Source organism: Sabethes cyaneus, chromosome 1 (assembly GCF_943734655.1).
Source record: "Sabethes cyaneus chromosome 1, idSabCyanKW18_F2, whole genome shotgun sequence".
NCBI classification, from domain to species: domain Eukaryota; kingdom Metazoa; phylum Arthropoda; class Insecta; order Diptera; family Culicidae; genus Sabethes; species Sabethes cyaneus.
In genome coordinates this window covers 12,533,808-12,556,477 of record NC_071353.1, presented here as the reverse complement: position 1 = coordinate 12,556,477, position 22,670 = coordinate 12,533,808, and the positions used below count along the sequence as shown (strand labels likewise).

General features: G+C 41.0%; 1 protein-coding gene across 1 annotated transcript; it reads left to right on the top strand.

Annotated features, from left to right (window-relative positions):
* The first annotated feature begins 1,343 nt into the window (after positions 1 to 1,343).
* On the top strand, positions 1,344 to 22,003 carry LOC128732662 (endoplasmic reticulum aminopeptidase 2). Its single transcript, XM_053825952.1, is given in 9 exon segments — positions 1,344 to 1,455; positions 13,907 to 14,008; positions 14,080 to 14,307; positions 14,381 to 14,463; positions 14,528 to 14,730; positions 14,801 to 14,981; positions 15,047 to 16,639; positions 21,040 to 21,792; positions 21,857 to 22,003. Coding segments are annotated over 9 exon segments (3,402 nt in total).
* The last annotated feature ends 667 nt before the right edge of the window (positions 22,004 to 22,670 follow it).

Sequence of the window (22,670 nt, the reverse complement as noted above, 5' to 3'; positions counted from 1 at the left end):
TTGACTGAAGTATCTCGCCTGTGCGATTGCAGCGGATTGCAACCTGCTCTGTGGTTGAATTTCTCCTGAATCCAACCACACTGGTAGAACTTGCCTTGCCTCGGAAGTCAGAAGGGCGCTGCTTCGAAACGCATGCGCACCATTTGTTGATATCCTCCGGAATAAATCAATACCACCGAACGACCGGACGAATTTTAACCACCCAACAACAGACGCACATAGACTGCTCGGTGCGAGGCAGAACTTCACATGTTGTGTATCAGATAGATTTGCAAATCTCATAAGCTTACATCCTACTGACCGGGTGCTAAATTTCTGTTGGAAAAAAGAAAAAAAAGTGTGAAGGCAAAGATGGATCCGCAACCTGAAGCGATCGAAAATGGTGCTGTGAAATAATTCGATAAGTTGTAGTGTTCAAACCCGAGATTCGTGGCTTATCACGATTTTCATAATAGTTCATCTTGATGTGTCTCATTCCCGTAGTGGACGCTTTTCGAAGGGTGTACAGCAACGGCGCCCAGGTCTTCAGTCTTTGCTAGTGTCGTCGCTATGTATCGCTATTACGCCGAGAATATTGCGAGAATAATATTATGCCAGCCAGTGGGTTCGAAACCTTTGAACCGTAGAGGTCGCAGAGAATTCGGCGGGTGGCCATTGTAAATGCCATCGAAAATATAACAAAAAAAATCACAGCTTCTGTAGCAAATAAGTGTGCGTGTGGTGAAAAATCAACAATCATTTTGCGGACTAGACTCCCTTTTGGAAATTGTATTATTATGTACCCATCTCTAGGAAATTGATGTGCCTTCGAAACATTTTATCTGGTCCCTCTGAAAATTAACCACAGAATACAACGCATTTAGTGCTCTATCTTGACACAACTGTTTGTTATCCGAAGTGTGCTCTTGTGAAAAGCTTCTCTTTAGATGTGCAGAAAACTACTTATCTATGCTAGTGAACAAAATCAACCATATTTATCACTGTACAACATAGCTGCTTACCGTAAATAACGACTTTACTGTATGTCTTTTAAAGTAACTATCATATCAAATCGACATCTCTGCTTGAGCTATTGTTATACACTCAAATGTGAGTAGTCCTTGCATTCGGCGATATGCCAGAGCTCATTATTTGTGTGTCGCCTTTTCAGGATCATATCGGGAAATTTATATATATACACAACCACAAATTTTACCCTATTCAACGTATTCAATAGAGGTCCATTTCGCTCAGCAAAATAGCACACACAAAAGCCATTCATTACTATCAACAAGTGGGCCAACAATTTTCTATCATAGTAAGCGACAGCACAATTTTTCCGATAAAACTAGATAAAGCCGAAGATGAAGCGCCGAAACGATTACAAGGTAGCCATGGCCGAAAGCATGGAACTGGAGCCGCTGGGTGGCATGGAGAAATCGTCGGAAAGCAAACGCAACGGAATTAACAAATACGGTAAGTCCGACTCGCCAAAAACATAATTGAAACTAAACTAAAGGATACATTTTTGTCGAAACAATATATTTACGTATACTTTGCCACACGAAAATCATTTTTGCCTAGATTGTCACCGTGCATTCAAACATTGCATAAATAAAACATAGCAGCGGGCAACCACATTAGCAGCACCGATGACTGTGGCCATGGAAACGATATCAAAAAGGGGGAAACTGTATGTACCTACTGTGTTTTTCCATCCACAGTAGCGCTAGCAAACAGCAGCAGGCGAAGGAAAAACTACCCTCGCCTGCTTTCAGTTTAGTGGTGTGCCTGTAGGCCGTCTGTTCGTCTGCATGAAAAGGTATGAGGAAAAAGAAAAAAAATAATATCGAAATTGCATTACTCAAGGGGGTTTTTATCAATTAAAATCGCTATGCTATGAACATCCGTCAACGCTCTAGATTGGTTCTGTTCATTTGCACTGCTGTCGCTTCGCACCGGGCTAAATTTTCCGTTCTTTATACACCCACGGCAACTGAAAGAGACACATCCTGGAAGTGGAAGAGCGCTCGGCGAGAAGTAATGTGACGGTGACACACATTTCCCAAGAGGCTCTTTCACATGCTCGAGCATATATAGAAAGCAAATCGAGTCAGTGTACCGAAGCCTGGCGTTGTTTTTGTTTTGGATTTAATTGTGTCACTTTCACGTGCTCCACTCTCGTTTGTCAGCAGAATTTTCACCTTCGGTTGCTATAGGAAAAGCAAAATTAATTTTAATGGAAAATGTGGGTGTTTATCGCATTTACCCCATTTGATGGCTCTTCAACTCTCAACTTTGGCGATTTACCGGATGATACCTTTTCAACGAGAATCCGTGAACTATAATGATCTCTCGAGATGTCTGTCGTTTTCCGAGACCCCAACAGTCAGCAACGAAACGAAATATGTACAGCAGTTGAAATGAATAGTCTGACCCTCGAATAACCTTAAAGAAAATTAATCTTTTTTTTGCAAAAATCGAACCCATTCCTTCCCGTTCTACGGAATCAACCGGCATAAGCATTTCTCAAAAGCCTCCCACTCATTTGAAACGAGTTCACATCACCGGATACCCTACCCCATAGACGCTGGCCCTCCTCCGCAACCCGACTCTTAAAACCACGGAGGGTGGCTGGTAGAAGCCGCCGAAAGCGTCAAAATGGGCGAACCGTGCCGCTGCTGGCTGGTTGGATGGAGTCTGAGTTCCGGTTGGGCACCAACACCCGCGCGCTTCGTGAAACGCAGATGGCAAGCACAGTAAAAATTCGTCGGAAAACTTCACACCGGTTGGTTGGTCGGTCGGTTACGTACGGTAAGGAACACGGATCATGCGCAACGGACAGCTGTCAAACGGCAACGAGCCGGGATCTCACGAAAACTGCGCTTGCAGTGAGTGTGTGTGCTTCTTCTCGGAAAATCACACGAAAAAATTTTACAGATCCACTTTTTCCGCAAATTCCGTCCGTTTTCATAGTCTTAACTTTTTTCGGACTTTCGAAATCCGCAAGTGAGTTGTGGCAGCAGAACGGACCAAGCAGTAGACGCCGATACTCTTTCCGCACGGGGTTTTATTAGGCCGAATTGGAATTTGAATTTTCCTACTTCATAGGGTTCCCTGTCGTTCGCGTGTGTGTGCATTCTAAGATCCTTCGGAGCCAGTCGGTCGGTGGGATGAAGGCATTTTTTTCGGGATCAGATAAAACACATATTTTGGAGAATATCAGCGGCTTACCATCTCCCCAGTTAGGTGCCCAATTGGGGGAAACTGGACCGACCAAAGTGAATTGATGTTCTTTGTAGAAAAAGGACGACGCAAGGCACGCTAAAATTCGACAGTGTTAATGAAAATTCAAAGATTATCTCGAAGATAATCATTTTCTTCGCATGCTTTTATGCAATTAGTGATGCAAGGATACACAGTGCTGCTGTGTCGTAGAGTGACGCCAGAGGCTGCTAAGCATTCCAAGAAACGGATTCGTACCTGCCGATTGTGATGTGTGTCAATAGACGACAGGCGTTTGATAAAGTGAATGATAAAGCTGATAAGCCCTTAAGCATAATAAATTAAATTTACTGGGAATCTAAAATGGACGTTCATCAGAACCGTACGCATGAAAGCAAAACTCGGAAAAGCATCATCGCTGACAGGAAAAAAGCTAATGGTGGTGTGAGAGCATGTGCCAGGATCAAATAGAGAGACCAGGCAAAGAGGTGGATTGACGACGACGGTGCGGTGGTGACGACGTCGTGTGCATGTGTATTGTGTCGTGAGCGACGCCTGGTGTATGTGTGTTTGTTGTTTCCATGTCCACTGTGGCCGTGCGTTGTGTTTATCAACATTTCATGCAAGGGCCAAATTCATCATTGACCGAGGAGTGTTCTGGCGAACGAAGGCGCTATAGCAGGACGGGTAGCCGACCATAAACAAAACGTTAGCCAGTGCGGGTGTTTTATATGTGGCCAGAGAATTGAATTGATCGGTGTCCTTTCTTACTTCCTGCCGAAAGGAAGTGGGTATTATAATCCTATAACACATCTGAATTGGCACCGTGATAAGGTGAGCAGAGCTGTGGTCTCGGGATAGCACGGTAGAATATAACCATTCGTCAGATTGGCTGGAAATCACAGACCGGGGGGCCCCGTCAAAGTGTCAGTTGTTGGAAGCGGCGGCCCTGGCAATAAAATTTGGAGACGCGAACGGATAGGAATGACGGAACCCGACTCGGACGATGTGGCGTTTCTTACAGGTGATTGATGTTTTTTTTGTGGTACATATCAAGTTTGTCTTACCCAGCTTTCCCATCAGAAGCGAAGTAATCAGAAGCCTGCCTATACATGGTTATGTTGTGCCTTTTGCAGTCACTACATTGCTTCATGTGAAAAAATACACGTGTTGTGCAAGGCCACTGTCGCAGGGGTGAGGCAAAAACGAAATTGACAGTGTGGATTATAGCGTTTATATCAAAATGCTGCCTAGCGTGGTTCTGTTCTTGATGGAATGTTGGCAAGCCGATTGAGGAAATTTTGGTAGAGTAATCCCAACTAATCAAAAAGTTATTTTTGAAGATTGCAAAGAATAATCGCAAATTATTTTCGAACTTCTAGCAGAATTCTAGAATTTATAAGTAGATGAGAAAAAAGTTCCATGTAATATTTTTTCCACCATTATTGAACAACCGTAAATATCAAGAACTGTCAAAAATGAACGAATCAGCCAATCATATGTAAGCACGCTTAAGACAATCTTATACATTTGCCATTTTGTTTACTTCGATTCTTGAAAAAAGTGACTAAGTTTAGTCATCCCAGCTAGCTGACCAGGAGTCATTCATTTCGATAAAACCTCAACCAAGTTGATATCCTGGAAGTAAACAGTTTTGTAAAGGTGTAAAACCACCTTTACTCGTCGATAAATTTTATCATTTGAACATTGAACCTAGACGAACTGGAAGTCTTGAAAGTAAACAATTTTGTAAAAGTGGGCCTAGGCCCTATTCTCACAGTCACCTCACCTAAACCTAAAGAAAAGAACACAACCGTCCCTTCTCTTCAACCGATTGTATCGATATATTGTTAGCAAGGATGGAAAAACAACGATTTTGATCAAATCTGTGAGTTATCACCACACGCACAGATCACGATCCGTACAAATCATGACAAACATGATATGACACGACTACGTAATTGAAGTCTTTAGCATTGATTGAAGATTTTGTTCTCTAAACAATCTCAGCAGTCGATCACAGTGTTACATCTTACCTAGCTGCGAGAAAAAGGTCACTCATGTTGTTTGTATTCTGATTCATACGATGCACAACCAATCATCAGTATCTGTTATATTTCTCAACGCAATTATGCAATTCACATGATCTGACATGAGGTTTATCATAATCTGTACAGATCGCGACAAAGTATTTGTCGCTTGCAATTAATGATGTCAATGAATCTGAGTCTGATCGCTCGTATGATCTTGATCGTTAGGAGCGATTTTTTCCATCCCTGATTGTAAGAATATATTCGAAACTGAAATCTTGTGTAAAAATGCGGTAGACGGTACCATATAACTTGAGTCATGTTGCTTAAATTTCTAGTATGGAGAACTGTATTACAAAAACTTTTTAAATATGGAGATCTGCACTTAAAGATTAGCAATGGAATTCTTTACATTATTTCGGTTGTACTACTTTCAACAATAATAATAACAGAGAACGATGGTAAAAATGAAAATCTTTCACCCGGTATAATCTTTTACTGGTATTCCACATGTAAATTGAAAGAAATTTATAATTCAAGCCTATCTGTCATAATAAATGATGCTTTCAACTATTTTTGAAGAATACATGGAAAAAAGCCTTTGTTTCTCTTTCGTTATAAAGATTTTGTGAGAGCAAACCGATGCATAATTGGCTACGTGAACACCTGAACGGTTCTTCATCATATGTTTTTCATTAAAAAAATTAGCGCAGGGGGTTTGACAAAAGGGGACGGTCTCTTACAAGAGGGGAAGGATGGCTCAAATGAGCAGCGGTATTAATCATTACCTCTAGTTTTATTATGGTATTACGCAATACTAAGATAATATGAGTCAAAACATACTTATAGCTAGCTATAAAACCATAATAAAATTGTTAATGAAGCCATCTTATTGTGGTTGCTTGTATTACCAAGATAAAACTAGTTGGCTCCACTACGTCTCTCATAAACTTACCATCTTATAAACTTGCCAAATCTGTTAGTCTTTACAGAGCTATTAAAACGACAACACTCTGACCAAACAGATTTACTACTACTATTATGAAGAATAATAAAGTTCAACGCCAAAATCATTTTTTATACGATGCCATACTACCTTATTCTACTATTTTGTTTTACAAACAAACGCAAACAAAAATTCACCAAAAACAAGATGTTTTGCAGATAAAAAAGTTATTATCAATCAGTTTTCCGGTCACAGGAAGTCACTTAAAATGATTTCGCTAGAAATTGAGATTGACTTAGTGAATATACTAATTTTTTCAAAGCAAACAGTTTTCGAATATTGTAAAATTTCAATGGCGCTTTCTACCTATCATTCAATGCGCATATGCAGCAAACGAACGGAGATTGCTTAAAATTTATTATTTATGCTATGGGATATAAACCAAATCTATCAGGATAATCTGACAGTAAAACTTTAATTTTCTGCTCTCGGATGTATTTTCAAGTCGACAAAGCTGAGAAACTGATTTAGCTTTTTACCAGATCGGAAAGCGAAAACCTTTATTGAATTATGGCGAAGGCTGTTAAGCACCGGTTTTATTGTTGCTTTCAGCAGAGCGTGATATGGCTACTTCAGCTTATAACCTGATTCTTAAAGAGGTTATAAAACCTTCTGAAGAGTGGGCCGCTTGACCAGAAGGCAGGTTTATAGCGGTCATCAGGAAGTTCTGGTGGAGCTCATTGGCTCGTGGCTGGGGGACAACAGGGCAGGGGTGTGGAATTGACAAAGGTAGTAAAGTGTGTCAACGCTAAAATTGCAACACACTCAAATTGTTCTAACTTTTAAATCGTTGGGTAAAATTAATTGAAATTTTTGCATGAAGAAAGCTCAAAGTACAATGTTTAAACTGTGTGAGTCGTTTTATCAGGTGTGCAAAGATCTGAAAAATAGCGTCGAAAGAACAGCTCGTTCATGAAAAAATCTGCACAAGTCCATCGAAAATGAGAATCTATCACATCGTGCCATCGGTAAAAATTTTAAAATCTCCAATTCTACCGTTTCTCGTGTCATAAAACGGTTCGAAGAACATCTGACTGTCGATCGTAAGCCATGATGCGGGAGAAAAAGTCGTCCGTATACTGGTGAGGGATCACACCCGCATAGTTGGGGCCTTCGACGGGAAACCAAACTCCTCCGTTCGAGATGTGGGAAAAAATCACAGAATCTGAGCAAAAGTTTCATCCAGAAGGTCAAAGTTCAAACTGGATTACGTACGTTCAAGAATCAGCAGGCCTCAACAGAATACAGTCGCGAGAAGTCGTGTCCGTAAGTTATACGATCAAAAGCTGACAAAACTACGCTGCTGCGTTATGTACGTTGAGAACTACGTGAAATCGGACTTCAACCAGATGCCGGGGAGCTAGTATTTCCCTGCAAAGGATAAGTTTGATATACCAGAGAACCTCTGAAAACAGAAGATGTCGAAGTCAGTGCCAAGAAATTCTTGATTAGGCAAGCTATTTGTTTATGTGGAAAGCGGACTACACTTTTCGTGACCAAAGATACCACGGATATACCAATGGACAGGTGTATTTGAAAGAGTGTCTCCAAAAGCGACTTCTTCCTCTTCTGAAGTCTGACAACTTTCCTACGATCTTCTGGCCGGATTTAGCTTCATGTCATTACGCAAAGGACGTGCTGGAATTGTATAAGGAAAATAATACCGATATCGTGCCGAAAGACCTTAACCACCCAAATACACCGGTGTTGCGGCCAATCAAGAAAAACCGGGTTATTATGAAGCAGAATCTTCCAAAACCTTCCAAAGTAGGTAAAACAGTTGAAGAAAAGAAGTCATATATGCAAAAACACGCTGATTTTGAGATTGTGTTATATCTACTGGAGGAGAGGGGCTTAGGGCCAAATTACGGGCATTCGGAATTTCGGATACTGAGGCGAAATTTATTAAAATACAGACGCTAAAACTAAGTTTAATTGTTTCATAGAATACCCTGGAAATTTGATGGCAATCGGATTAAAACTCGAATTATGCGAATTAATTTTGTGTGTTGCAATTTTCCCGTGGACACCCTTTAGACACATTCAAATGAAAAAAAAAGGGTTTTGTTTCTTATTTCGGTACTGTTCTCATGGTTCTCATGGTACTGTTTATCTTGTGGGCGCCTAAGACTAAAACTAAATCTAAGTTGAAGTTAAAGTCCAATTCCTCACCCAAGCCCAAGCAGTAATACATGTTTTATTACGTTCCTCTACTGGTTCTCATGACCAATTTCCTTAAAACCGCCAATAAAACTATGAGCTCCACTAAAACCTTCTGATGACCGCTATAAAACTGCCTTCCGACCTAGTGATCCATTCTTCAGAAGGTTTTTATAACCTTTTTAAGAGTCAGATAATTTTGTCACGCTCTACTGAAAGCAGCAATAAAACCGACTAAATTTTTCGTTGCTTGACGGCAACCGTCATAAAAGAAACTATAATAAAAGAATGGAAAAGTAACTCATTTAAACCAAGTGACACGTAAAGCTTCCGAATCGGTTGCTTGAAAATTTGCTGAGTATCAATTGCAAAAACTGCCTTTGGAAAATTAAAATATTCGTTAGTAGCCGGACCTGACGGTATTCCATCTTGCATCCTAAAAAAGTATTTTACTGTTCTCGAAGAGGTCTACCTTTTTCACTATTCATTCCAGCAGTGCAAGTTCCCTACCCCATGGAAAGTTTCAGTGCTGTTTCCTGTACCCAAGAAGGATGATTAGTGCAGTGTTCAAAATTGTCAAGGGATTGTCTCGTAGTGCTTCAGTTCTAACGTGCTCGAAATAATCGTGAACGACGCATGTATGCGTAGTTTACCAAAACGTTCAGTCTCTACGAATCACGTTGATTTCGTTTCGTTCTGCTTGCGTAACATGAATGAAGGAGTGCAAATTGATGCAGTGTACACGGACCTGAAGCTGAAAGTAGCATTTGATCAGGTGGATCACCACATTTTCTTTGCAAGGCTTGAGAAGCTGGGAGTTTCCGCTCCGTTCTGCAAGTGGCTACACTCGTACCAAACACACCGTAGGCTCAATGTGAAGATTAGGGATGGGAACAACCATTAAAAATCGTTACTGATAACTATCAGTAGTTTCCAGTACCTTACCGATAACTATCAGTAAATATCAGTAATTTTTCCCATCACATTGAGGCAAAAAATAGGAAATTGGAATATTATAACTGCGTTATTCATTGTAAGTTTACATTGTAATTTACCAGGCGAGCTTCATGGGAGCTCGCACAACTACGAACCAGATTTTTACTAAACGACAAATCTTGCAGAAATGTCGAGAATACAACGTGCCCACGCATCACATCTTAGTTGATTTCAAAGCAGCATACAATACAGTCGGTCGAGACGAGCTATGGCACATAATGCACGAAATCGATTTTCCGGATATACTGACATCGAAGACCATGTTTCAAGTATTTGAAAGGAAGAGTTCTAAGCAAACAAAAGCGTGCCTCCCGCAGATGGTAACCGTTGACGGCAACGGACTAGAAGTGGTAGATGAGTTCGTGTTCGAGTGGAAGGTACTACGGGCGATAGTTGGCGGAGTACAAACTGAATGCGAGAATGGCGGAGGCGTGTGAATGACGAGCTACTTACACTGCTTGGAGAGATTCCCATCGTACATCTGGCGAAAGTCGGTAGGTAGGATTGGCCGGGCACGTCGTAAGGATGCCGGACGACAATGTGACAAAAACAGTTCTCTTCAACAATCCCACCGGTTCAACGTTCAAGATGGCTTGACCAAGTCCGAAAGTGATTTGTAACTTCTGAGACGACTGGGAAATAGGCGATGAGTGACCCAAGATCGAGTTGAATGGAAGAATACTGTTTGAAACTCGTCTATCGTACGCAACTACCTTATTGGTCGGTTTAATCTAACTGATTTTTTTAACAGGGCGGCTTAAAGTAAATATCAATAACAGCGACACCTTACTGATACTTAGTGATATTATAGCTACGATTCGTTCTGCAACATATCTGGCGTACGTACCTCAGGGGAGTAACCTTGGACCACTGCTTTTTTCCTCTTTTTGTAAATAAATTCGTGATCCTGGTGTCATTCTGGATAGTGCACTAACTTTCGGCATTCCGTGACCCGTACTGTTTTCGATCATTGTACTATTCACTTGAAACCGCTTAGTTGGTTTCGAGGTACGATGCTGGTCTGACAAGCTAGTCATCGTATGTTCGAATCTCGGCTTGGCGGTGCTGCTAGATAGAGTCAGTAGGATTGTTGCACTAGACCCGTAACTGTCTTGTACTCTAATAGCCGGCTGTGAATTATGTCGATAAAGAAGGGTTAAGTCGTAGAAAGACGTTTTAGCCCAAGGCTTTGCTTTTTTAAAGGTTTATTTTGGAATCCGGATCTGTGATCTAGTATGCCAATAAATAAATTTAGATTGCAAGAATCCAAGCAGCACAGAAAAAATCTTGCGCTATGAATTGCACCGTCTTCCATGCCGTGATCCCAGAAACCTACCACCGTAGGAGAATCGTTGCCGTTTACTTAATTTGGAGACTTGAAAGAAGACGTGCCAACGCTCAAGCCATGTTCCTGGTTAGAATAATCTTAGGAGATATTGACTGCCCCGCCATACTGAGCCAAGTGAACTTGTATGCTCCCGAACAATACCTCGGAACTAGTAATTTCCTGCACCTGCAAGGACGGAATGTAAACTACGGACTATACGAGCCTATCCGTTTTATAGCAATGCGGTTCAACGAAGTCTACGATTGGTTTGACTTCAACTAGATGGTGAATAGCGTTCAAAGATGATTCTCTCGGAAAAGATACAGTTGTAATTGTAGCATTGTATTGTTTATATCATGAACTCTTAGTGTTGTTCGATGATTTTTACATATAAATAAAGAAAGAAAGAAATAAAACGGGACATACTAAATAACTAAAATAACTAATGAAGATAACTCGACGGAGGGGACAGTAGATGAAAGTAATAAAACAAAGATGTTGATAGTATCCAAACAGAACGGGACAAGGCATGAAGGGTGAAACTGCTGAAATTCATGTAAGGGAGGGTGAAGCAACACTTAAGAAGTTGTGTAGCATTCCTTCTTACCCAAACTGGGGTAGGAGTAACAAAAGTTTGACAAGTAACCACAATAAATGCAATTTTTTATTGGTACGCCAAAGTATTGCTACGTCTTCGCGAAGAAACACTTTTTTTTCATGTGTGGACTCATCACTGCGACCAGTAGAGTTGATCTATTGTGATAACGCCCGGGTGTTTGCTGTATGGCCTGCACTGCACTTTTTGCTATAATTGCTATTGAATGAGCGATATGCTTATTAAATTTTATGCGTGCTTGTATGTACTGGGGTTTCTCCTTTCTTCAAAGCTTGATCTATTTTACCCACTTATTCCTCGCTGTCAGCACTATCCCATATTACAGTCGTCCCTGGCGAGGACTCATTCGTACCTCTGACTAGTACACTTAAACTGTAGGAGGGACATTTGCACTGTCAAGAGGCTTCAGAGGGTAAATATAGAATTCAGCATGAAGGAAGGGTAAATGGAGGGGCCTGAGATTAAACCCACGCTAAAGTCACTTGACATCGAATGGCTTGATTCTACTAAGATTCGAACCCACGACCACTCGCTTGTCAAAGTAGACTCGATAACCTTGCGGCTACGGAGAAACACTTAAAGTATGTTTATAAGAGACTAGCTGATTGCCCGATCTCACTCGGGGCCCCTTGTCACTCAGTCACTTGTAGATCTGTTTTTATAAAGAAAACTCTCATAATGCAAGAAACAAAACCCTTGTTTTCATTTGAATATGTCTACTCCCTTTGTCAGTTCCTCTCACGTTGTCCCCCAACCACTTGTAAATCTGTCTTCTTCTCGGTAATCCCTATAAATCGGCACAAAGCCTTTTTTACTTTTCTGAACCTCCCCCATTTTAATGGCCACCTGATTCCCCCTTTCAGAAATAAAACAACTTTTACAACTGCTATCGTTCCAAATGCAAGAGAAACGCACCTCCTTTATCCTTTATCCGTTTGAACCTTTCCCCCCCCTTGAAAGAGACCGTCTCCCTCTTTTGTTAACCCCCCGGTGCTGATTCTTTTTATCAAAAAACATGTGCTTGACAAACGACGTATGATGAAGCTCCGGGGCTATGACGGAACATACATTCATACTCACGTTTATCGTCACCCTACATGTCGGTTCCTTCCCAGTCAGGTCCCCCTTCTGTCACGTAGCTAATTATGCATCGGCTTGCTCAATGAAAATCACTATAATGGAAACGAAACAAAGGTTTATGTACCATATATTCCTCCTCGGTGGAATCCCCCTCTTTTCTCAAAGTCAGTTGCACAACTACAATCGATTTAAATGCAAGAGAAACGCAAGCCCTTTTAGTTATTTAGATCTCTTCCCCCTTTGTTAGGCATTCCCCCCTTTTGTCAACTTCCAGCACTGGGAAGTTCGCTAATGTCAAGGAAAATTTGGTCCAAGTTTGATGAAGAATTGTGCAGGCATTTCGGAGTTATGGCCTTCCCCCTGTTATGAACCCCCTCCCCCTGTTATGATCCCCTTCCTGTTAAGAGCCCTCCTCTTTTGTCAACCCCCTGAGCTCTGATTCCCTTATAGCAAGGAACATATGTGCCCAATTTGGTGAAGAACCGTCCTGGTGTTTCGCAGTTATGGCTTCCCCCTTTGTTATGTACCCCCACCCCCCCTTCCTATTCTTGTCAACCCTTCAGTGCTAATTCCCTTATGTCCAGGAACATGTATGCCAAGTTTGGTGTAGTACCGTCCAGGCATTTCGGAGTTATGGACCTCCCCCCGGTTACGGACCCTTATCAACCTCACAGTGCTGATTCTCCTATATCAAGGAACATGTGTGCCAAGTTAGGTGGAGATCGGTCAAGGCGTTCTGAAGTTATGGTGGAACATACAAACATACAAACATGCTCACGCTCATTTTTATATATGAGTCATTCCACGGGAAATTTACAGTCAAATTTTTATTTCTCTTCGAAATATTTTTTTTACGTTCTTTGTTTTGAAAAAAAATCGACACGAATTTTTTTATTTCGATGTTACTGCTGGAATTCGCAAGATATGATTTTTTAAAGTATTGTAATCCGAAAAAATCACTATTTTTTAAATGCTGTTTATAAATAGTTAGTGATACAATATTCGCAGCCAGAATGTTAAGGAAGGGTTTTTTGTTTTCGTCGCTTTGCAAAAAATGGATACAATGCCAAAGCAATCATCACAGCGATCATTTTTTCTCAAAAACTTTGACTTGTGCTAAAGTTTTACCTGGAAACTCTTTCTATCTAATAGCAGAGTAGCAGCGTAGTAAATAGTCTCCAGCAACAAATAGGAACAAAAATTTTCAACAACTTTGTAGATGTAATACATTCGGTGTAATCCACTAATGGAGGAAAGAGTAATACTCTAGTTGTCCTTGTCCTCAACAAACCATCTTGTGATGCAAAAAGTACAACCACCATCAACTAAAAATGCCTTTTATGTATTAATTAAAATCGCTTGAGTCAGCACTATTAGGGTTGAAACGGCTAATAAGTATACGTATTGTATGACACATCATTGCATAGTTGCAACGTTAGGTAATTATCTATGAAAATATTAGCTAATCTAGCTTACCTTTAAAACAGGAGGTGACAGTACCAGCGGTCGTCCGGCGAGGGAAGGAGTTGCCGTGTGCTCACAGAAGCGTGCACTATGCGTGACAGCGATTGTCTTGGGAACGTTGCTAGGTAAGCTTTAGCTCCGATTTAGTGAAACGGAAATCTTATTTCGGTTGGCCTCTTTAATTATCTATTTCCAGCCACTGCCCTGGTGATAGCATACGCCGGACCGCAGAGCGTGTGCCCCTGTGCGGGCAAAATCCCGCCCGGCTACATACCGGAGGGCTACAACAGCTCGGAACCGTTTCAACCGATTGCCACCAATGGGCAGCCCTACCCGTGGCTACTACCCACGCTGCCCAACAATGTGCGACCGAACCGGTACATGCTAACAATCCATCCCAATCTGACGACGCTGGATGTGAAAGGTCTGCTAGAGCCATGTTCTTTACACAAAATACATTAGTTTAGGTTTACGTTTTTTTTTCATTCTCGCACCAGGTCAAGTGACGGTGGAGTTCTATGTTGAGAAAGAAACCAACTTCATAGTGCTGCATGCACAAGATTTAAATATAACAGAGAAGGTACAAAAAAAAAACGTAGTTCGAGTAGTGTGATTCACGTGATGCAAATATTAAACATTTACAGGCTCTGGTAGGACCGAAAGGGTATGCTCTTAAAATACTGAGGATACTGGAATATCCCCCTAGACAGCAGCTGTACATCGAGTTGAGAGATAAGCTAAGAAAGAAGGCCAATTACACTCTTAGCATTCGGTGGTACTCGAAGATGGTTTCCGAACCGGATGGATTTTTTGTCGATCAATTCGAAACGGAACCGGATGTTAACAAGTAAGCTAATGGGTGCTTGATAGGAAAATGGTAAGATTCGTTTGCTCTATTTTTGACTTGTACATTGCAGGATACTGGCAGCTACAGTCCTCAAACCGGGAAGTGCTCGAAAAGCTTTTCCCTGCTTTGACGAACCGCATTTGAGGGCTTCTTTCAGGATATCACTGTTCCGTGACAGATTTCATATTGGTTTATCGAACTCGATCGTACAGGATACGGATGACGTTGGATTTTATATGGGAACCGGATTGGTGGGTGGAGTTTGAATTTTTCACATCTTTTGGATCGAACTAAATAAAATCTTTTTTATTCACAGCTGCGTGACGATTTCGCTGAAACACCACCGCTGCCACCGGATTCGATCGCGTGGGTGATAAGCGATTTCAAGCGACAAATGCTTGATCCGTCGCCAATCTATCAAACCGTAAATGTGACCAAAGATACTCATCGGCCCTTGCTGGAGCCGACGAAAGCGCCGGCGAAACTAACGAAGGCTGAAAAGAAACCATTCCGCAATCTAACTGCCGTTCTGCTGTCGAAGAACCTGTTCAAGCTGACGAACAATCAACCAACCGCTAAAACGGCAGGCGCAGATGAAACGACACACGCGAGCTCAGCCGCAGGAGCCGTAGCGGAAAACGTAATTCAGGGAAATCATACCAATCAAAATGGGAACGGAGCGGACGGCAATCACACCAGTGCGAACGACACGCTGGAAATCAAAACTGCCCCGGCGTATTCATTCTATGCTCCAAAACCGTACGTAGACAAGGGAAGCTTCGTACTGCATACTTCTCGAGACATCCTGGAATATTTACAACAGTGGCTTGGGGTGGCTTATCCTCTGTCGAAGTTGGACTTTATAGCATTACCGACCCTAAGCGACGATCTTACAAGCTCACTCGGATTGATCGTATGTAGAACATCGTTCCTGAACTCCCCGGAAAATGTATCCACCAAGGAGTACCACATGTCGGTGGTGAAGATTTCCGAGGGAATTGTGAAGCAATACTTTGGTGGATTGATCTCGCCGAAAGCATGGAAACATGTTTGGCTATGGGAAGGTATCATCAAGCATTTGAGTAGATTCATTCTAACGCCGATACGCCCGATGTGGCCCATGAACGAACTATTTCTAATCGAAACTACAACGCGAGCGCTCGACGTTGATGCTTTGCAGGGATGGGAAAGTATCCACGGAGGAACGACCGACACCGGAGATAATGAAGCCTTCTACATCGATAAATCCGCATCGATGCTGGCTATGCTACAGTCGGCCATTGGAGAATCTCATTTTCGGCAGTGCTTGGGAAAGTTCATAAGAACCTTTAAATACCAGACAGCAGAACCGGCTGACCTGTGGTCGATCTGTGCGAAGCAAGTAAACAACAGTAAAAATGTTAAAGAAATGATGAACTTCTGGACGAACCTGCCCGGGTTTCCACTCTTAAACGTGACACGGTTGGGTGATGAACTGCACATCAACCAAATACCGTTTACCCCTGCCGAATTCGTGGCAATATACGATGATCCGAACGAGGATGAAAATGGTTCTCTGTCGACTACGACAACGACGACGGTTGCTCCGACTTCTGCCACCGGTAAGGATAAAAAGCGAGTACGGTGGACGTTTCCGATTAGCTACGTAACCAGCAACAGCGACCAACTGCCAGAGACGATATGGTTCAACACGACTGGATGTACGTAATGTTGAGGAAGCCTCTTGGAGCGTTGTAATCTGATCGTGGGTTTGCTTTCTTTTTCAGCCGTTTTAGCACTAAATCACTCACCCAAGTGGGTTAAGATGAATCATGAGCAAACGGGATACTATCGGGTGTTGTACGACGAGAGCAACTGGGCCCAGTTGGTCGAGCAGCTGCAGATTAATCATCACGTTTTTAACACACAGGTAAGCTTATTCTGGGGTTAATAATTTGAGGAAAGGGTATTGCATAAGAAATAACTCGAGAGAAATTATTGAGCTATCGTTAGCCAACGTTGCGAATAAATTTTACAGCACAGGTTGTTTTCCCTGCGGAACTTAATCTGTACATAGTCATATCGCAGCAAGTCGTTGTTAATTCTACCGTCTGCCTTTTATCCCCAAAAGGCAAAATCATGAAAGGCAAAGTTGCAAAACTGAAAGTCGACAGTTCCAGACAAAAGAATCACAAAAGGTATCGAGGCACAGGAGCGAAACGGATGCGAGTAGTTTCATTTTTTTTATCACAACTTTTAGCGGACGATCCTCGTAAGCTTTTTTTCCCCCCGCAACTAATCAAAACGGAAAGTTGAATGGTTTTTCGACCAGCAAGCAGCTTGTGATGACAATGAGAAAAGCGGCATCCACTCTTTTAAAGTAGTCCTTTAATCCTACTGTCATGGTACACAGTTGATGGATGGACAGGAAAAATGAGACAAATCTGATGTTACTTTTTTATCGCTGTGGGAGGGGGTGAAAAGTTTTGGCAGACAGACAGTCGATGTTTGACGAAGTCGTGTCGTAGCTATGGCAACGATTCGAAACCGTTTAAAATGAGAATATTTATTCGCAGTTTTTAAAATTATCTAAAAATTTCAAATCCTATAACAGTCAATTTGCTGTCATATCAAGTGGGAGAACAAAGAAGCTCTAGGTCATGGAAAAGCCAATACTTGCAAAATACACCCACCAACAACGGGGTAAAACCACCAATTAATAAGATGTATTCCGAATCGGATATTCCGATAACTTGTAGGAAATTTAATTTACCTAGTTACAATAAATTTTATAGACAAGGTGAAGAAGAAGGAAAGGACATATTTAATTAAATTAAATTTATCTTTTTCTTCAAATATCTCGTAAATTACTACATTTAAAAAAACAGTTATGACATGTTTTTTGTTGTAAATCACATAAAGAATTGTTATTTGTGTTAAAAATGATATATTTCTTGAAAAATCTCTAGTTTAAAAAAAAACTCAGGAAAGTCGTTGTTTTACGAAACAATGTTGTAAATCGAGCGAGCAGTCAACGATTTCTACTCTCACGCGAGAGAGAATGATAAGCATAGCATTTAACGTTTTACGCCGCTCACGCAAGCGCAAAAAAAACAGCCGCCGTTGCTGCGTGCAGACATTTTGCTACCTATACACGCACGAAAGCACAGCCTCATATTGTCATTTTACATAGCTTACTCGCGAGTCAAATGACTCGTGAGAAATCAGCTGCCCATGAGGCCTAGTGGAGCTCTGGGATTCAGATTTTACATTCCTTTATGTTTTATTCTTCTTCTGCGCCCTCGATTCTTCTCACGGGCGGGAGTGCAAGCCCTCGTGGGTAATCGGTATCAGCAGCTCGTGCTGCAATGACGAACGAGACCGACGACCGTAGCTGTTAGCTAAATACACACTCGCAAATACTCGTCGCAGTGCATGAATAATTAAGAACGAGATTCCGAAAGGGCTGCTTTTGCCAGCGTATATTTTTGGCCTCATTGAAATTTCCCAGGTTCATCCAGTCTACCGTTCTTCTCACCAAACGCTCCTCCATTATAAAAAAAATGAATACCCTTTTTAAAAATGGGTCTTGAACCAAAATAGAGCCAAAATCTGTGGAAGGTGTATGTTTTCTTCAAGCACGTAGTTTCATCCAAATCTGAAAGGTTAAAATTTCTTCATTTTCCTATTTCACATAGAACTGCTCATATCAAAATTCAAAACTCAATTATATAATTCATATCTCATGAACCAAATGGCACAGAGGCAACAGTTTCTTTTGAGAAAATGTAAGTAAATTTTTGCAGCATGTTCACGGATAGATTATGGATGGTTGTAACGGCAGTTCCTCTCCTGCTGGAGCTCTCCTCTTGGATAAAAAACAAAAAGGAAGAGAAAACTGAACAAACGGAACAGAGGGAAACCGCAAGAGTGAGAGATAGAGAGGGAGAGAGAGAAAAGAACAACTGTACTGGAAAAAAGAAAAAACAAAGAAGAATCGTAACGGAAAAACGGGAAGTAAAAATAGAAAAAAGTAGAAAAGAAGAAAAGGAAAAACGAGGCAAAAAAGATAATGGACGGAAAAAGAGAACGGAAGAGAAAAGAAAGAAAGTGAAAGAAAAGACAGGAAAACGATAAAGAAAATGACGAATCCAAAAAAGAAAATGACAAACTGGTCAAAAAAACTGAACAGAAAAGCAAAAAAAGGGGTAGAAAAGGAAAAAAAAACATACGGGATTAGGAAAACTACAACACGAAAACCAAATAAGAGAAAAATGGAGAGATAAAACATGAAAACTGAAGACAAACGGGATAAAACGAAACACAAAAATAGATCGTGACAGAAAAGGAAGAAAAGCAGGACATAATACAAGGAAGAATGGAACAGCCCGTCCAGTTAGCTTCGAGGTACGATACTGGTCTAACAACCAGTAGACTCTGGGAAGTGCTGCTAGCCCCGTAATTGTGCTGTACTCTAATAATTTGCTGCGAAATGTGTTGATAAAGAAGTGTAAAGTCTCAAAGACTTTTATACGCAAGGCTTTGCTTTTTGGAACAGAACAGAAAACAAAAAAAAAAACGAAACAGCAAAACAGGAAAAACAAGCATAAAATAAGGAAAAACAAAAAAAAGACGAAAAACGAAACGTAAAACAGAAAAACAGCCGGCGGGAAAATAGGAAAAACAAGAGAGTAAAGGAGAATATTTATTTTGTTAAAACAACAGGTTTACGAAAATTGCAAAATTTCAATGGCGCGTTGATTTAGTCCACCTATCATATCCATACGCACGATAAAATTTAATGCGCATATGCTGCAAACGAACTGAGTTTGCTCAAAATTTATTAAATATTCTATGAGATATTTTATTATGGACGCTAGAAATCAAATCGATCAGAATGATCTGACAGTAAAACTGTAACATTTCTGCTCACGGATGTATTTTCAAGTTCAAAAAGCTAGTGAACAGATTTAGCTTTTTACCGAGCGAAAAGCGAAAAGCTTTATTTAATTATGGTAGTGGCTGTCAAGCAACGAAAGCTTAATTGGAACAGCTAACCAGTGTAAGTGTCATTTTTTGGCGAACGAGGGGTCCACTATTTCCAGGTATTAAAAGTGTAATTCTTCTTTTACCAATTAAGCGCAAAAGTTCCAGTATTTGAATACCTCGTGTCAGTAGTGGCCCCGTTTCAGCGAGAATTACTCAGATAAAACTGGAGAGAAAAAGATGAAGAAACTAAAATTATAAAAAAGGAAAAGTGGATACCAAAGGGAAAAGGGAATACCCAAAGAGAAGAAAGATGGGACAAAATGGGTTGACCAAATTGAATAGAAAAAGAAGAAAATCAAATCAGGAAAAACGAACCAAATACAAGAGTAAAACGGGAGAAAAATGGAAAAACAGGATTAATAAAAGAAAAAGCAGTGAGCAAAGGGGAAAACCAGAACAAACAAAAATAGAATAAACTTTACAGAAAAGTAAGAAGAGAAAAAACGAAACAGGCGAAAACGAAAATCTAGAAGGAAAGTAGATAAAAAAAATTGAAAAATAATGAAAACTGGAAATGAAAAAAGGAAAATTGAAGAGAAAAGATGGAACACGGGAGAGAAAATTGCAACTCAAACAAACTGCACAAAGTGGAGGAAAAACAGGACTGAAGAAGAAAAAATGGGAAACGAAGACAAACGGAATAGTAAAACAGAAAGCGGGACAGAAAAAAAGAGGGAAAACGGAAGACAAACAAAAGAAAACCAAGAAAACGACACGGTAAACAAGGTAAAACGGAACAAGAAGTGAAAAAACGAGACTGTAACTGAGAAAAAGAGGAACAAGAAAATTGTAAAACGTGTGAGAGAGTAAGACGAAAAATGTCAATCATGATTTCAAGTAAAACTTCGTGTTTGTGGCCAAAACATTCTTCTGAAAGTTTGCGTTCCCCACCTTTTGTTCATGTCAGGGCACGCTAGTTATCTTGCTTTGTCTCTTAGCTTTAGTGCCAAGACAACACATTTCATAATTAAGCCGCCCGCTCCGGATCGGACGCTGCCGTGAGCCGCCCATAACCTGGAGGTTTCTTTTTTAATTTGTTTTTTGTTTTTTTTTTTGTTACTAGCCAATTTTTTTGTTACCAAACGATCACTGTTGTGGGTAAATTAAAATTTCATTAAACTGCGTTTCTTCCCAACAAACATTTTTGTTGTATAACAACTTATCAAGTGCTTGCTTACTGCATATTAGCTGTATAATGGTTAAATAAACAGCTCTTCAAATAAAATGTTTGCTGGGTTGTCCCCTTGTAACCACTGAGTTTCTTTCCCACCCTTCCCGCAGGATCGCGTCGGTTTGGTTTCGGACATTTTCACCCTGTGCCATGCCAACCTGCTGTCGTGCGATTTTGCTATGGATTTGATATCCTACTTCCCCAAGGAGCAAGACTGGGGTCCCGTACTGGTGGGTCTCAAACATCTGGAGAAGTGGCGTAAGATTCTGAAGTACTCGGAATGCTATCTAGTGCTGGCGGAATACATTCGCCAGAATCTGGCCAAGTCGATCCAGGAGCTAACCTGGAACGATACGGGCAAGGAAGAGCTGAAGCTGCTTCGACCGACGGTTCTCCTAAATGCGGTACTCTGGGAGGAACCGGACGCCATACGCAATGCCAAGGAGCTGATGAATGACCAAACGACCATCCCACCAAACTTGCGATCGGTTGCCTACATCGGTTCGGTCCTGTCCGGGGAGATTCGCTACTGGCAGGACTGCTGGTCTTTGTACAACACCCTACGGAAGGAGAAGGACGTTGGTTCCGAGGAGCGGATGGAACTGTTGCGAGCCCTCGGTGTTACGAAGGACGCGTGGCTTCAGAACCGGCTGTTGTCGCACGTGATTACACTGCCCGTGACCGAAATTGTGCAGGTTTTGGAAACGATTGCCGGCACGCCAACCGGCGGCGCGATGGCCTGTCGTTTCCTGCAGGCCAAGTGGCTCGACTTTCAGTCGAAGCTCGGCAAAGGAAGCGTCAACTTTGCTCGCGTGATATCCGCCATCACGCAGTACGGTTCGACAAAGTTCGATTACGATGAGGTAGGATCTTTGTGTATGCTGTTCGTTTTTTTTCTGTCCTTTCATATTTTATATTTTATTTTAGTTGAAATCGCTGGTGGAACGCTTCGGTGGTGGACCGGGAATGAAGATTCTTAATATGACTCTCAGCATGGTAGCCGCCAACGTCGAGTGGGTAAGTCGTTCACAGTCATCTATATACAACTGGATTGAGAAGAAATACCACTTTTGATAAGCGAGCGTTGGAGTCTTAAAGAAAGAAAGAAAAAAAAAATAACAAGAGGAATTTTACTGAAATAGCGCGTTGAGTTCAGCAGCAGCAGCTAAACTGTGAGATATAATAGAACTGGAAGACACAAAACAATGATATACATCTATTTTTTAGTTTTTCTTTTTCGAAACTTTAGACAGATGATCGAACCGAGCGGTTAGACAGCTAAAACAAAAACACAAAATAGATCTTACGAGTGCGTATGTGAACTATTGTATGATTGATTGATCTGGAAATTGGAGCGAAAGGGAAACTGCAAACATATAGGGCAAAAATCAGAATGCATTTATTGGTAGTACAATCTCTGGTAGAAGAATTTTTAATCTTATCATATGACAGATCAAATCTTCCAACGTGAAATAAAAACTGCTCATTTCAGCTGATATTAATCTTTCCCTTGCATTTGCGTTTTATAGTGTACAGTGTACGAAAAGGACTATTTCTGACTTTATTTTTGGTTTGCAATAGTATGAATCGAATAGAATCGGATAGGAGGAAGGACTGATTTGTAAGTTTAGAAAACATAACACAACATCTTTAACACATATTATTAGTACATAGTAGGACTCTTACTCTCTCGCATAGAGGCTAGACCAAGCATAAAATCATTCATTTTAAAATGTATTAT